The sequence below is a fragment of the Trichosurus vulpecula genome, chromosome 4, assembly GCF_011100635.1.
Source record: "Trichosurus vulpecula isolate mTriVul1 chromosome 4, mTriVul1.pri, whole genome shotgun sequence".
NCBI lineage: Eukaryota > Metazoa > Chordata > Mammalia > Diprotodontia > Phalangeridae > Trichosurus > Trichosurus vulpecula.
The window spans coordinates 366,244,821-366,261,393 of record NC_050576.1 but is presented as its reverse complement, the minus strand read 5'-3'; the positions used below and the strand labels follow the sequence as shown (position 1 = coordinate 366,261,393).

General features: G+C 36.9%; 1 protein-coding gene across 1 annotated transcript in view; it reads left to right on the top strand.

Annotated features, from left to right (window-relative positions):
• The window catches only part of ABCC4 (ATP binding cassette subfamily C member 4), a 286,747-nt gene that overhangs the window by 223,820 nt on the left and 46,354 nt on the right, over window positions 1–16,573 (top strand). Inside the window, exons 23-26 of the mRNA XM_036757037.1 lie at window positions 423–533; window positions 1,686–1,786; window positions 3,323–3,514; window positions 8,797–8,952. Coding sequence (XP_036612932.1) covers window positions 423–533; window positions 1,686–1,786; window positions 3,323–3,514; window positions 8,797–8,952 — 560 coding nt within the window. The remainder of the gene's footprint in view (window positions 1–422; window positions 534–1,685; window positions 1,787–3,322; window positions 3,515–8,796; window positions 8,953–16,573) is intronic.

Sequence of the window (16,573 nt, the reverse complement as noted above, 5' to 3'; positions counted from 1 at the left end):
AAAGGCTGTTCCAGAATAAAGTGGAAAGAATACTTGATGCCCAAGTCCAGTATTGTTTCTACTCTTTTTAGCTTATTCAGAAAGTTCAGGTTTTTATTATACAACTGTGACTTCTGTTAATGACCTTTAGGTTGAATCTTGCACTGCATCCATTATACAAGGCCTTTGCGCCATTTGGCATAATTCATACCATATATATTGTCTTGTGTTAACTTAGCATCTCACAATCATCTGAGGTCCCTCACGTTTGCTAGGCTTGTCTGTGTATCTAATGTTGAATGACTTGTCCCATTATGTGCTAAAGTCCTAGAGAACCTAAGATGTATCTTTTGTAGCCTAATCAAATAAAATATTCTCGCACTTTATCTACATCTAATTCTTGCTTATTTGTTCATTATTCCCATTATGATTTATACATTTAGAGGCTTGGTTCTTATTTTTGACTACATCCCGATGGTTTGCTCTGCGTCTGGACGCCATCTGTGCCATCTTTGTCATAGTCACTTCCTTTGGTGCCGTGGTTCTAGCCCAAAGTAAGTACAGATGGGATGAACTATTTATGGTATGATTACAATCTATGGTTGTGTTTACAGTTACTCAGTGAAACTCCTGCCTCCATATTGAAATTCAAGTCCTGAACTGTTTGGTTTTTCATGGACTGCTACTAAAACACTGAAAAAGTGTTGTGTTAAATGTGAGGCATGGATGTGGATCGGTTAGATGAACTACTTTGTGGTCTGCCTTTTCCTTTTATCTTTCTTTGATTTGATGAAGGCAACCAAACACAAACTGAGTGCATTGGTAGATGGAGCATTTGTAGAAGTGTCTGTTTGGGGATGGAGGAAGAAGAGGCAAGCCAGTACTGTATTCAGCTTTTAGACCATATAGCTGTCTTGCTTAAATAGCTTCCCTATTGTGGGCTTTCTATTGCCTCTATGGTCAAATGCAAACTCTTCTTTTTGGCATGTAAAGCCTTTCATAATTTGGCTCCAGCCTGTCTTTTAAGACTTAGTATATGTTATCTCCCTCATGCATTTTACATGGATGCCAAATTAGCTTTCTTATCCTTCCCTTTACACCATATTCAATCTCCTGCCTCTCTGCCCCTTTGGTACAGAATGTCCTCCATAACTGGATTGTCTTCCCACTTGACTACTAGAGGCCTTTCCTGCTCTCCCCCAACTGTTATTGTCCACAGTGGCTCTCCTCACCCCGACATAACCCTCCGTGTTTATTTTGTATTTGTATCATGCTATATCTACCCAGTAGAAAATAAGTTCTTTGAGGACAGGAACTATCTCCTTGTCTGTGTATCACCAGTATCTACTACAGTTCTCAGCCCAGAGTAGGCATTTGATAAATTCTTGCTGAATTTAAGTTCAAGCTGCAAGATTATTTTTAAAAAGAATTCTATTTTATTCATTTTAACATTTTTTTTAAAAATTTGAGTTCCAATTATCTCCCTCCAGTTTCTCCCCCACCCATTGAGAAGAGAAGTAGTATGATTCTGTGACTACTTTAAAAAAACAGGAACATGATAGTCATAAATAATGTTTACTGATATATTTGTGATTGAAAAAAAAAAGCTTCTATTTGGAATCTTTCACTTGTATGTGAGATAGTAACTGGGCTTTGATTTGATAATCTTGAATTGATTTTATTTCCTTTTCCTCCTCCTCCTTTAGGTCTGAATGCTGGGCAGGTTGGGTTGTCATTGTCCTATGCCATCACTCTCATGGGAATGTTCCAGTGGGGAGTTAGACAAAGTGCCGAACTTGAGAATATGGTAATATTTATCTTTACATTCTTAGTCTTTTCAAGTTTCCTTGCTATTAAGTGACATAAAAGCATTTCTTGTTGAAAATATTAAAACTCTTATTTTTACATTGTGGCTAACAGAGTTTTTTAGATCCTTTTTCCATCTGTTTAAAGTTAATGCAAAATAAAATGTAATACATCTTTTTCTCAGTCTTCTGTGTGCTATGTCAGCAGGTTTTAGATTCATCACAAGCTGCCTTCAGATGTAATAAATTTCTCTGTAGGAGGCAGGTTCTGAAATACTAGTAAGGTTATTGCTAAGCCTTTTAGAAAACTGTGCTTTATTATTTCTTAATGAGCTGGTCCTCTTTTCTGATATAGAATGATCCAGTATTTTGAGCTTATATTCGGGGGGGGAGGTGATTTTCAAGTTTTTGAATTATGGTGATTTTTAAGTTTTAGCATTTCCACTAGAAGATTAGGAAAGAATAGGAAGAAGTGTTGAGTTGGCTATTTCAACACAAGAAGAGATTGCTGAGGGTTGAAGTGTGGTCTCAGATAGTACCTGATTTTAACAAGATACACTATCACTGTCCCTGACATGACTACAGGTGTTGAAGGTCCACTTTCTCTTTGAGAGTGAGGGTGTCAAAATCATCTGCTATGTCTCAGATCATTGAATAAATCTAAACCCTGCAATGTCGGAGTCTCTAACTGTATTTTTATATTATACTTCATAATAAATTTTTTGAGCCTTAGGGATAAATCTTAACTTGAAAACATAGGACAAAGACATTGAGCGTACAATAAGATCATCTTCTAATTTTCCATCATACTTACCATTGTTTAAGTCATTTACAGGCCTAGGTTGTTTTTCCCTGTTGAATACAGGGTCATTTGCAGATAAAGTTGTTATTTAAATGTGAACATCTTGTTTTAATGATTTTTTAAAATTTTAATGACATCTTATAAATTCATCTCATTGAAAACTACATTAGTCACTAGTGGCCAGAAAATAGGTTATATTCCTCTCAGAAAGTCTCATTTAGGAATAATCTTCTTACTTATAAGTTTGACCAACTGATCATTTCCCCCCAGTCTTCAAATGAAAAAAAAAAAAACTTTTGCACACCATTGTATTTGGCAGATTGTTTTGAACTCTTAATTTTTTTAATAGAGAAGTATTTTTAGATAATTACGTTATGTAAGAAATAAGAAGGATAAGCACAGAACTTTTTTGATTACATATGATATGCCCTGCATGTACAGAAATAAGACTCCTTTAGCAGCAACCCCTCTCAATACTTTAGTTGTCTGACTAAAAACATAATTTTATTGCATTTCATGAACAAGCTACAGAATGATCCAAATCTATTCATGTGGCAGATTCCTCTTCTCTATGAGGCCTATACAAATAGATGCTTTTGCTACAACTGAATTATCTGATAGCCAGCTAGTCATTTAAAAAAAAGTAGTTATGTAACCAACCACTTTTTGCCAAATTAAAAGAATACTGTTCACCAAGACTAACTCTGGTTTTTACATTTTCATGTTTGGCTTTTAGATGATATCTGTAGAAAGAGTAATGGAGTATACAGATCTTGAAAAGGAAGCCCCATGGGAATCCAAGAAACGACCGCCACCAGACTGGCCACAGGAAGGAGTGATCATCTTTGATAATGTTAATTTCTCTTATACTTTGGATGGACCTGTGATCTTGAAGCACTTGACTGCGCTCATTAAATCAAGAGAAAAGGTATGTGTTAATGCTTTCTTTCCTTTTGAAAAACAGTACATATATCACATCTTTTCTACTTTTCAGTGTTGTCCAGTCTTCATTCCTCCATAGTCACAGTTAGGCTGTTATTATCTTAGTAAAAACTGCCCTGGAAGCAGAACATACCATTGTGGGCCACCATCTTCTTTTCTACTGGCATGATCCGAATCTTGATTTCAGTCACATTATGCCTCATGGTATATTTAATTGGACGAACAGTTGTCAAATGGGTATTGCTTTGTGTTATATATTGTTATTATATGAGACATAAAACACAGATTTTGATCTTGACAACTTCAAAATCTGCAGGCTAGTAGAGGATCTAAGACACGTATCCAAATAACCTAAAATATGTTAAGCATATAGGCCATATTTCAGGGTGCTGCTGAGATCCAAGGAGAAATGGAGACATAAAGCGTCTAAAGAAGGCTTGGACTTGAAATGCGGGAAGTGTATCAGCAGATAGGGAGAGGGAATGGAAGTATATTACAGGCATAGGATGAATGAATAAAAGAAAAGAACAAATGCAAAAGCTAGTCAATCCTTGGCTTCTGGGAGCCTACGTTCCAGTAAGACCACATACAGGGTTGCAGTGGCCAACAAACTGTGTTTTGTTCTAAGATATCTCAAGACCGATGAGTGGAACAACAGGGCAGTCAGTCGATGTGCCCTTTCCGAAAGCAATTGTTGTATTGATTCGAGAGCAGTTCCGTAAGAAAGAGGTCACATAGATGGATTGCTAAAGATGGCTTTCCTTATCCGTAATTCAGAATGTCCATTTCTTCCTTGTTCCTCTAATTTATGATATAATTTTATATCTAAGTTGTATGTATCTGAAACTTTATCATGGTATATGATACGAGGGATTGGGGGGAAATTGTAGGGAATGTAAATTGTCTAGATGAATGATGGGCTGCATGTTTGATTAAGAGTTTTCATGAGATAAAGCTGAGAACATACATCAGGGCCAAGTGGTAGAAAACCTGGAATTGAAGCTAAGGATTTAAGAATTAACTGGGGGACTGCTCACATTTTCTGAATATGGGAATAGTGTGACCAGAGTTCTACAGTGGGAACATTGCTCTGCTGTGGTTGTGTGGGGTACATTGGAGTTATGGTAGCTTGGGAAAAGTCTATTGTAATAGCTGGCAATAGGTAACTAAGCCATTACTGGGGAAGGTGATTTGGAAATGGAGCAGGGGAGTGAGACAATGGGAGAGATAGGTGAAAGAAAGAAATAGAAGGAACCAGACTTGACAAGTGAGGTTTTGTCCTTAGATAGGACTTTGTTCTGTATCTCTTTAATGCATCACGTCTTACGTTTTTATAATTTATCTGTGTGTACGTCCTACCTTTCTACCTAATGACAAAAACAACACCTTTCCTAAGCTCTGTATTTTTCCTGGTATGTAGCTAGGTAGCGTAGTGAATAGAGCTGTAGGCTTAGGAGTCGGGAAGACCAGAATTCAAATCTAGCATCAAATACTTACGAGGTATGTGAACCATTTAACCTCAGACTACCTCAGTTTCCTCACCTTTAAAATAGGGATAATAGCACATAGAGGGTGGTATAAAATAATAAAAATGGTATAATATTTCTAATAATAATCATGACATGTTCGTAAAGAGCTTTGCTAGCAATTAGTCATTATTAGGTACTACAGTACTCTGCATACAGTAGTCATTTTCATATATCTGTTGAACTGCTGATTTTTTTAACATCATTTTATAGTCCATATAGGATAGTATTGTGTACATAATGGGCAGCTAGGTGGTACGATGAAGAGAGTACCAAACCTGGAATCAGGAAGACTCGTTTTTCTAAGTTCAAAGCTGGCCTCAGGCACTTAGTAGCTGTGTGACCCTGGACAAATCATTTAACCTTTTTTTCCCTCAGTTTCCTCATCTATAAAATGAACTGGAGCAGGAAATGGCAAATCCCTTTTGCCATTTGCCAAGAAAAAGTCCAAATGTGGTCACAAAGAATGGAACACAATTGAAATAACTCAACAGTAACAAATGTACATAATAGGAATTTTTAAACGTTTGTACAATGAATAAATGAATGATGATAGGCTGATAGGAAATAGCAAGCTAACAAACGGCTTACCCCTGTATGAATAGAATCATCCATTATCAAGGTATAAGTTTATGATTAGTTTTAAAAGGTAGTCTCTTTAAGCCCTTCCCTTTCGTATAGACCCATTTCGTGTACTAGGTCAGTTATTTAATGAATGTTATACCTCATTGACATGAAAATATGAATGTGATGCTGAATGCCTTAACAGCGCTCAGCAGACATGGATATAGAGAGCCTGAGGACCGGAAAGGTTAATGATGTTGGTTAAAATGACTTTGAAATGCTGCTACTTTTAGTGCCAGAAGGAGTCCTGTGGTTACAAACAATGTGCTTCCTTAGGACCGTGGCTTCAGAGCTGGGAAGTTCCACAGAAATCATTTGGTTCAATCTGATTCAATAGATGAAACCAAGACCCAGGGAAGTTGAGTGACTAGCCCAAGGTCACAAAAGTACACAGTCCAGAGTCAACCTGAGTTCCTTCAACACCAGACACAGCACCCCTTCCTCTCATGCAGCCTTCTTAAGCGTCAAGTTTACCTGTTATTTTTGAATGTGACTTTTAAGCTACCAACGAGGCAGTAATGTGTGAACTGCCTAAAGAATTCCCATTACATAAAGAAGCATAAGAAACATTAGAAGCTGGCCCCAAATTTGTATTCTGAAAACTTAAAAGAAATTGCTGGATTACCTGAGATTTTAAAAGGTTTTTGGGAAAATTGAATTGTAAGACTCTGAGTTATAATGTTACAATAACTTGACTTTTGATTTGTTTCTTGGGTCTGTTAGCAATATCAGATTTAGCTCCATTTATTTATCTAAAAATATTATCCGGGAGCTTTAGTTATAAAAGAATTTTGCAGTAGCTACGTCTTCATGCTCCCCTCCTCCTTCTCTTCCTCTCCCTCCCTCCATTTATCCCTCTTCTTCTCCCTCTCCCTCAGTCTCTCCATTTCCTCACAATAACCTGGTGAAGTAGGGAGCATGAGTAATACTGTCCTCATTTATCAGAGGAGGAACTAAGACCTAGACTTGACCATGGTCACACAGCTAGTAGTATGTTTCAGAGTGAGAATTTGAACCATGGTTTTCTAATGTGAATGTAGAGGTTGTATAAGCCCATACATCTCACATGGGACTACATGGTCAATCAAGCTCTTTGCTCACAATAACCTGAAGTAGGGAGAATGAGCAATATTATCCTCATTTTCCTGATAAGGAACTGAGGCTGAGACTTATCCAAGTACATTTTCAGAGTGCAACTTAGAATCATGATTTTTTAATTCTTTAAGTCCAGAGTTCTTTCTGCTTTACCAAATGGACTCTCATAGAAGCCTTTTCTCCATCTATTATCACCTCTAACAGAGGGTATAAAGGTTGAAAATAAGTCAGTGTTTTCTATGACTCTACCACTGTGGATTGTTATTTGTTCTGTGAAAATGTATGAGTGGTTACTTGCAAAGGTGCAGTTATGCTTGTGTAAATTAGTAGCCTCTGTATCTTGTCCTGCAGCTATCACAGCATGCTGTATAGATGTTAGAGACCATGTACTTTTTTTGGATAGAGTTGTATTAATTGCAATAACCCTAAAGTAAGGAAACTAAAAAAGCACTTTGAAAGATAGGAAGTTACTTACATTTGTGATCAACATGGTTCATGCTGAAACCAATTAGGTCCTTGTGAGCTCTTTTGCCTTTGATGAGTTGGAAAAGCAGAGAAATCCAGTAGAACCAGTTCCCATTTGGGCAGGGTTTTATTTATTGTACTTACCCGAAGTCATAACTAACAATCCTAGTAATTTTAAATAGGCCTAAATGTTTTTCCTGCATTTGGGCGTGGCCAATCTACCATTTATGGGCAAGCTAATTTCTACATAGAAACACTAATCTGTACTCAAGGCACTTATGTCTAGATATATGTTTCTCTGTGAATTCATTTTTAAGAGGAGAACATTGCATCCCATAAAGGAACAATGCTATCCAGGGCTGTCACTATGTTATTTGTGACATTGAACCTGTGTCTCCTAACTGCCAGTTCAGGACTCTTTCAACTACCATGTGACATATAAGGCATTGGATAGGTAAATCAAGTACAGATTCAAGGCACTTGATATAATAAAAACGAATGTAAAACACTTTTTATTAGGTTAAAAAATAATGGATTCAAATATATGCATTTTGATACCTTTGAGTTAAAAGATGGAGTTTAAAAAAACATTTTTAGATTGGATAGAATAGATTATTTCATTAAATTAATTGTTTCTACTTCATTGTTTATTACCTCAATAAAAGCATCTCTTAAATTATCTTCATCGTGTTTGAGCCTTCAATAAAGATGCTCTGTACACTTGGATAATTCCCATTTGGCAGTTTCTAGTTGCTAGGCCTATAGATACCAGTTTCTACTCATGGATATTTAACATATCTATAATATACTAAATATATAATCCATCATAATAGACCTGAATTTTATTAAAGAGTCCATTATTTTAGTTTTTTTACAGTGTAATCTCTCTCTGTTCTTATTTATTTTATCTACATCTAGAAATGTACTGAATCATTTGCAAAGATTTCTCGGATCTTTGGTTTTTTGTTTTTCTCTCGGGGAAAAAAAGCTTTCCTATATGAAATTTGGAAGTGGTGTCTTATAAAACGTTTCGAGCTATTCAGATGAAAAACCCAATATAATCAGCAAGGACTATACTGGTGTTGTTGTTATGTATAACTACCTACTGATCATTCTCTTATAAATCAAATTACTAAAACCCACTTTTCTGGGATTCGAAAAATGTTTCCTTTCATTACAGTGAATGGTGTCTTGTTCATTATCAGGAATAGATTTGCTTTCCCTATCTCAGAATAACTAAGTTGAACTAATATAGCCCTAGAAAATGGATATATTCTTGTTATAAGTATTTTTTTTTATTCCAGTTGTGTAGACTTCTTATTGATGTAGGAAATTCCCATGGTACTTGATACTCTGATATAGAAATGAAGATGATTGGGAGAACTGACTTCTCACGGATTGGCACTAAGCTACTGATGGCTTTTCCCTATCAGAATTATAATTCAGATTTTAACCCTCTTTCATATTCTTCATGAAAATATCCATTTTTTTCATCAGCAAAAAAAAGAAAGAAAATTACTGTGTTCTTTTAAAATCATTGTGCTGGTTCTGTTTACAGGTTGGAATTGTGGGACGAACAGGAGCTGGGAAAAGTTCCCTCATTGCTGCACTTTTTCGATTGTCAGAACCTGAAGGTAAAATCTGGATTGATAAGATTTTGACAAGTGAAATAGGACTTCATGACTTACGAAAGAAGATGTCAATCATACCTCAGGTATGGACTTTTCATCATGTTCTCTGTTATGGCATCATAAATTCGTTTTTAGGCTTTATTGTTGAGATTTTTCTATTCCTTTCCATATAATAAACATTTTTAATATAGAATGTTCTTTACAAATACTGTTGTTTTATATAACAATAAGTTATATATTTTTGAATTAAAGCTTCCTTGGTTCTTCAGTATTATTGATTGATAAACAGAGTTTTGAGGACATGAAAAGCAAACTCCAGATATATGTTACTCAAAGAGTTCCTATAGAGAAAAAAGAAATATTTAAGTCTTTTCCCTGTCTAGTCTTTCACACAGCTCTCAAAATAATGTAAAGGTTGCCTGTATAAGTCTCCCCTGCTCCCCCCAACCCCTACCCAATTCAAAACATCAATAGCTTTAGGATAAAATATAAATTCTTTGGATTGGCCTTTAAAGCCCTGTGCAATATCCCTCAACCCTACTTTTCTGAGCTTATTGTATATTCTCCTTCTTCACATACTCTAGTTTCCAGCCAGATGGACCTACTAGCTGTTCTCCTAATTCATTATTCCTTTGCCTTTATAATTTTCCAGAAGCTTTCTCCCATGCCTATATATCTCTCTGCTTTACCTTCCCTATGTATTAGAATGCGTAGATTCCTACAAGACTCAGGTCATATCCTAGCTCCTATGGGAAACCTTTCCCAATCTCCCTAGTTGTCAGTGCTTTCTTGTTCTTCAGATAATCAGTGTAGTCATCTCTTTAAATATATTTCTCTAGAATGTAAACTCTAACAGTAAGGACTCTCTTTTGTTTTTATCTCTGGTTTCCCCACATTGCCTTATACCTACTAGGTATTTAATAATGGCCTATTGGATTCTATTAAAATTGAGCAGAGATTAAGAACCTACTCTTTTTAAGGCACTGGAACAGAGGATTTTTAATTTCTATTCTCCTACTGGCAGGTTTGTAAAGACTGTTAGGAATAGAAAACACAGTCATCAAAGCAGACTGTCATCATTTCCTACATGATTAGGAAAAGTGTAAGGCAGTAGCCACAACTCAGACAACAAACAATTGATCTTGCCAAAAAAGAGATCATCCAGCCAAGGGCAACACTGGTTCAGATTGCATACTCATTTGTAAAACCTTGTATTGAAAGATAAAGGAAAATTAGGAGCAAGATCTGCTCATAAAATAATAAGGTACAGTAGAGGGAAAAATGAGTTTAAAGAAAGCTTGGTTCCAGATCATACTACGATAAGAATCAAACCAGGAGGACAGTAAACAAACAAAAAAAATGGAGAAGATCTGTCAGCATTTCTATAATAAAAAAGGAAGATCCCAAAAAATTTGAAAATATCACTTTCTATAGCTGAAATTGAAAAAAATGTAAATAGCTGCCAACCTAATTCTCATCTCTATAAAGTCTTTATGAGAATTTTTTTACATATCAACATCTATATGAAAATATGGAAAGGGAATAGCAGGGCTTCTGAAACAAAACCCTACAGTAGACCATATCTTTGTAGTCATATAATTCACTAAAATGTACCAAATCCCACTGTCCTAATTTTTTGTTAATTTATTATACTGATTATAATTTATTATAATAAGCATTTGATTTTCAGCCTTAAAAGCTCTCTCCCAACAAGTTATCTCCTGTGCATACAATAAGATCATAAAGATAATGGAGATATAGATGCAGGGTGCACAAAGATTGCAGTATATTACCAATAGAAATTATGGGCAAAAAGAGGTATACTCAAAGAAATGCACAACCAGAGAAGTTTTGAAATATCCATTGAAGGCAGGGAATAACATAAGGATAGGCAGTAAGTCATTAAATATTTATTAACTACCTCCTCTGTGCCAAGAAACTGTACTAAGTATAAAATAAAAAGCAAAACTAGCCTGTTCTCAAGGAGCCTACTTCATAATAGGGAAGATAGCATGAAAATAACTAGGTATATACAACAGGCATGCGAAATATATGGAAGAGAATCTCAGAAGACTTCCTGGCACTGTGGTGCAATGGAATTTAGATGTATTAATAAGAGAATAGGGAAGCAAGGATCAGTTATGGACAAAATACTATGCAGGTTTGAGGAAGGTAAGGAGAGACTACCTGAAATGAACCTTGAAGGAAAACAAATATTTTTATAATTAAGGGATAGAGGAATTGACCTGTAGATATCAAGATGATCTATATAAGTATTCCATTTTGGATGGAATATAGAGTGTGTTAAATGTTTAATAAGGTTCAAAAGATAGGTTGGAGACAAATTGTGATAGGCCTCAAAGAGACAGTATTAGAGGGTTTATATTTTTTCTTAGTGGAGATCGGAAACCAAAAAAGGTTATTTGAGCAGGGCAGTGGCAAGGATAAGACCTTGACCTTAGGAAGATTGAGAATGATGTCTTGGAGTGGGAGAAGGACTGTGGTCAGAAAGGCCATTAATCCAAATATGAAAGGATGAGCTCCTGAATCAGGGTTCAGGAGGAGAAAAAAAAAAACAATTGTGCTGATTTTCCAAAATCTGAAGAGAGTCAGGTCAACAAAATATAGAGCCAGTGAGCTTGACTTTGTCACCTGGGAAAATTCTAGAATGGATTATTAAAGTGATAGCTGTGCTAATAAGTATTGATTCCCAATAGCCAGCGTGGCTGGAACAAAAATAAGTTCTTTTTTTTTCTCTTTTTTTTTGATACAACTACTAAAAGTAGACAAGGGAAGTGTCAGGAATGAATGAATGAATGAATTTGGTTTAATTAAACATGCTATTTACTCTTCCACTGTCCTCTTACCCCATTAGAAAAAAAAGAGAAAAAGGAAAAACTAAATCCTTACAACAAAAATGCATAGTCAAGCAAAACCAATTCCCTCCTGGGCTCTATCTAAAAATAACAATGCCACATTCTGCTTCCTGAATTTATAATGTTGTTATTGCTGTATAAATTGTTCTCCTGGGTCTACTCCCCCAACTCTACATCAGTTTGTGTCATTCCATGCCTCAAGTCTCTCCCCACTCCAGTGTGTCCTCCATTCAACCACTAAAGTGATTTTCCTTAAGTGTAGCTCTAGTGGCTCCCCATTGGGGAGCTTTTGGCACTCAAAGCCCTTCATAACCTAGCACCCTTCTAGCTTTCTAGTCTTCTCATACCACATTCCCCGTAATATACTCTTCAATACAACGACATTGGCCTCCTGGCTGTTCCAGAGGACTCTGTCTCTTGGCTCCCGGTATTTTCTCTGTTGTCTGTGTCTCCCTCCTCATCTCTTTATTTCTCTGGCTTCCTTTAAGTCCTAGGAAAATTCCATCTTTTACAGAAAGCCATTCCCATCTCCTCTTAACTCCAGTTCCTTCCCTCTTTTAATTATTTCATATTTGTCTTGTATAATATAGCTTTTTTTGTACTTGTTTACATGTTTGTCTCCTTTAGTCGATTTTGAGCTCCTTGAGATCAGGAACTGTCTTTTGCCAATTTTTGTATCCCCAGCACTTGGCACACAGCCTGGCACATAATGTTTATGGATTCATTGACATATTGAACTTATTAAGCTACATTCCTTAACTGATAGGCATCCATTTTGATTCCAGTTTTTAGCCATCACCAAAAGAATTGCTATAAAAATATTTATACATATAGAACCTCTTCCTTTTTCCTATGGCTTGTCTTTTATTTCTTTTCCTTTCTTTTTAGGTGTGGGCCTAGCAGTTGTATGGCTGGATCAAAGGACGTGCTATGTAGTAACTTCTTGTATATAATTCCAAATTGCTTTTCAGAAAGGTTATACCCATTCATTGACCCACCAACAATGCATCGATGTGCCTGTTTTCTCACAGCCCCTTCAATATTTGTTATTTTCCTTCTTTCTTGTCTTTGCCAAGACAATAGATAGGAAGTAGAATCTCAGAACTGCTTTAAATTACATTTCTCTATTAGTGTTTTGCAGCACTTTTTAAATATGGCTACCACTAGCCTGTGTTTCTTCTCTTGAGAATTGGCTGTTCCTGTCATTAGACTACTTACCATTTAGAGAATGGCTCAGATGACTCTCATTTTTATAGATTTGTATGTTTTCCTTCCCTATCTTGAAAATGAGCTCTTTATCAGAGAAACTTTCTGCAAAGTTTTTTTTCCCTGTTGTTTTCCTTCCATTCTTAGCTCTATTAGTTTGTGCAAACACTTTTTAATTTTATGTAATCAAAATTATCCATTTTGTCTTCTATAATCCTCTCTATCCCTCATTGATTGTTGTCCTAAAGGTTTTTTTTTTGTTTTCCTATGCATAGATCTGATAGGTCCTTTTTGGCACATATATGCTTTGTCAAGTACACATCCATATCTTCTCTTAAATGCTATGAGTTTAAGTGATTTGCTCATCATGTGTCAGAAGCAGAACTTGGAATTCTTCTTGATTCACAGGGCCAGCATTCTGCCCACCATTACACCAAATTGGCTTTCTTTTAAAGCAGTATTGCTTTAGTGTAATATGTGCTTTTATGGATAAAACACACAAGGGAAAGGACTATTTCTTTCTTTATATTCATCCTCCAAGCCATTCCCTTGTTCTTCCTTCCTTTGCCCTTTATAGTCTTCTAATGGCACTCTAGAACCCCACCATAGAATCACTGATTTGGAATCATGGGGGAACTTAGAGCTCTTTTACTACAGTCCCCTCATTTGGTATTGGAGTTAACTGAAGACCGGAGAGGGTAAGTGTTTTATTCAAGGTCACCCAGGTGGTTAGATAGCAGACCATGAGTGCCCTAACTTCCAATCTTGGGCTCTTTCCACTACATTTCTCTGCCTCTGGATAAACCTATTCACTTCCTTTCTGTGACCAACTCTACTCTCCTTGCCACTCTCCTTCCTAACATTTCTACAGTGCTCTCTGAGATAGTTTATCCAAAATATTTTGTCCTGACTTCCTCGCTTCCCTACTTTTGAAACATCTCCAGAACCTATAAGATTAACATTGAATTCAGTGGAAACTTTTACCCCAAAGCAGTCTCTCCCACTGTTGGCATTGTTAATTTCTAATGGTGTCCTAATATTTGGACAGGTTGGGCACTTTAAAACACTGTGTCTCCTTTGTCATTGGTGGTTTTTTGTTGGTTTTTTTGCCAGTAAACTCAAGTTTCATTTGATTTCTGAGTGAAATGGAATTTCTGAGCAAAGATTTTTTCCTTTTTGTCTGGGGGCTGGGGAATTTTGAGCAGAATCTCAAAACCTTGTTTCCTCAGTGATTAGCACAGGACCTACTAATGAAAGAGAAAAGAGATGCAATGAGGATAAATGCCATAATTCGTCTGAGTACCTAGCATTAGGGAGAGAGAAGAAATCTTAAGTGCCTATTTCCTTCTGGACTTGAAAGCTAGAAACCATTGCCCAGGCTTCCACTTGCCTTTTTATTTTCCCAGGGAAATTTGGAACATTTAGGGCAGCATGAGAATAAGAAAACAATGCTGTTTGTCTAACATGAACCCTTTTTTGAGAGCCTCCTGGTTCTCCAGGATGGGAATGGTGGGGATTCCCAGGCTTAACCTCCACAGCTGGATCTCTTTATCTCTTCTGACTCATTAACAAGACAGATTCAGGGAGATAAGGAAATAGAATGGTGGCAGTGAGGCTTGGGACTGGAGAGGGGCTGTGAAAGATGCTCGTCATGCCTTATGAGTGAACAGTCAGTGAAGAGTGATGTGGCTGTGTTCTCAAAGAAAGAATTTATCTGCCTGGATTTTGTGGGAAGACAGAGTAAAACAGTAATAACCACTTGCATTTATAGCTTTAAAGTTTGCAAAGTACATCTGCCATTTTCTTTGACCTTCACAGCTCTCCCACCCCCCAAGAGTAAGGTCCTCTTATTGTCCACTTTTTTTTTTTAACAGATGAGAAACGGAGAAAGATTGAAGTGACTTGTCCAGGGTCACTCAACTGCTTAATGTCTGAAGAAGGATTTGAACTCGGGTGCTCTGGTCTACATGTCCAGGATAACTTAGCTTATCTGTTCACACGGCAGAGTGCCTCCATTTGAAGATCATTGGTTCTGGGGGTTAGAGAATGGAAGATCAAATCCTATTTTAGATGTTTCCTACCTTTTGGATAGAGGCAGCTACATGGTGAAGTGGGTAGTGTGCCAGGCCTAGAGTAGGAAAGTCTCATTTTCCTGAGTTCAAATCTGCCCTCAGACACTTACTAGCTGTGTGACCCTACACAAGTCACGTCACCCTATTTGCCTTCGTTTCCTCATCTGTAAATTGAGCTGGAGAAGGAAATGGCAGACTACGCCAGTATCTTTGCCAAAGAGTCAGAAACAACTGAGAAACGACCAAACAGAAGCAATCTTTATGACACTGTTTGAGAAGACTCGGCCTCAGTTTCCCTTCCATTTCTAGATCTATGAAAGTATTAATGTCATAGCTCAACAACTCCCTACCTGTTAAAAGCCCTCCTCCTCTTCTTCCTCCCCCCCCCCCCCCCCCCCCCCCCCGCTCCTTTTTTTTATGTATATCTTACTCATTTAAACTGCAACGTGGTCATGACCTGAAGGAGTTAAGTGAGTTTCCAAAAAAGAACACAGAGGTGAAATTACACTCAGGGAGTAGCTCACTTATCTGACAGCGATCTGGCAAAATGTATTTCAAAACTTTTTGGATGAATTCTCTGCAGCTCAGACTCCTATCCTCTTGCACAAAGAAACTGTTTACAAATGGAGAGTAATCCCATGCAAATTTAGGATTTATGAATAGCACCCTAAGGGCTGGTGCAGATCAAGGGCGGCTCTGTACCATGATTACAATGGAGATTTTTTTTTAATTTAATTGATTTGTGGCTTTTGCATCTGGGTTTTTTTTTAAGTGACTTGTAAAGGTTTACACACAACTAGGTTGGATTTTTTTTTTTTTAACAATTCCACCATTTTACATATCTCTCTTCCCTGGTCTTTTTTTTTCCTCCCTACAGTGAGGGGGGAAGGGGGAAGTAGGTTAAGGAGAGCAGCTTCTCTTCAAAACCACTTTTTATTACCTGGTTTTCCTTTTCTCTTTTCAAGAACAAAACCCAAAGAGAAAGAGGTGGGTATGCTATTACTAGCAAAGAAATACAATTGGATTGCAGCCTAATGCAGCCCTCCTTTTGTTTCTGCACACTGAAGGCTTCATTAACGCACAGTGGAACTACTGGCTGGAGTTAGTGACCTTTTTGTATCGAAAAGAACTTTACATGGACTTAAATTCTTTTTCTTTTGTTGGTGCACAATGTCCTTTTCTTCTGAAAATGGATGATGATCAGTTCACTCAAAGGCTACAGGATTGAGTGGGGTGGGGAAACCCAACCTCAGTATAGAGTGATTTCAGGTGATTTCCTTCATTTGAAAACAGTGAACTCATTTTAACTTAATCAAGCTCCTCCGGCTTTGGAAACAGGAAAATTAAAAAAAAAAAATCTGCTTTCCCCATATTTGACAAACAGCAGAGATGCCTGCTCTTTATTCTTGTATTTGAGTTGCGGTAAGTTTCCTGATTTGGGACATAAAATGATTAGGTGAAGTAAAATGTTTTCTCTTTTATCTTGCTAGTTTGTAACCAGTTGTATGGTTTTCAGAGTGCTCCCAGTGGGTTTTAAGTGTCTGAAGGTT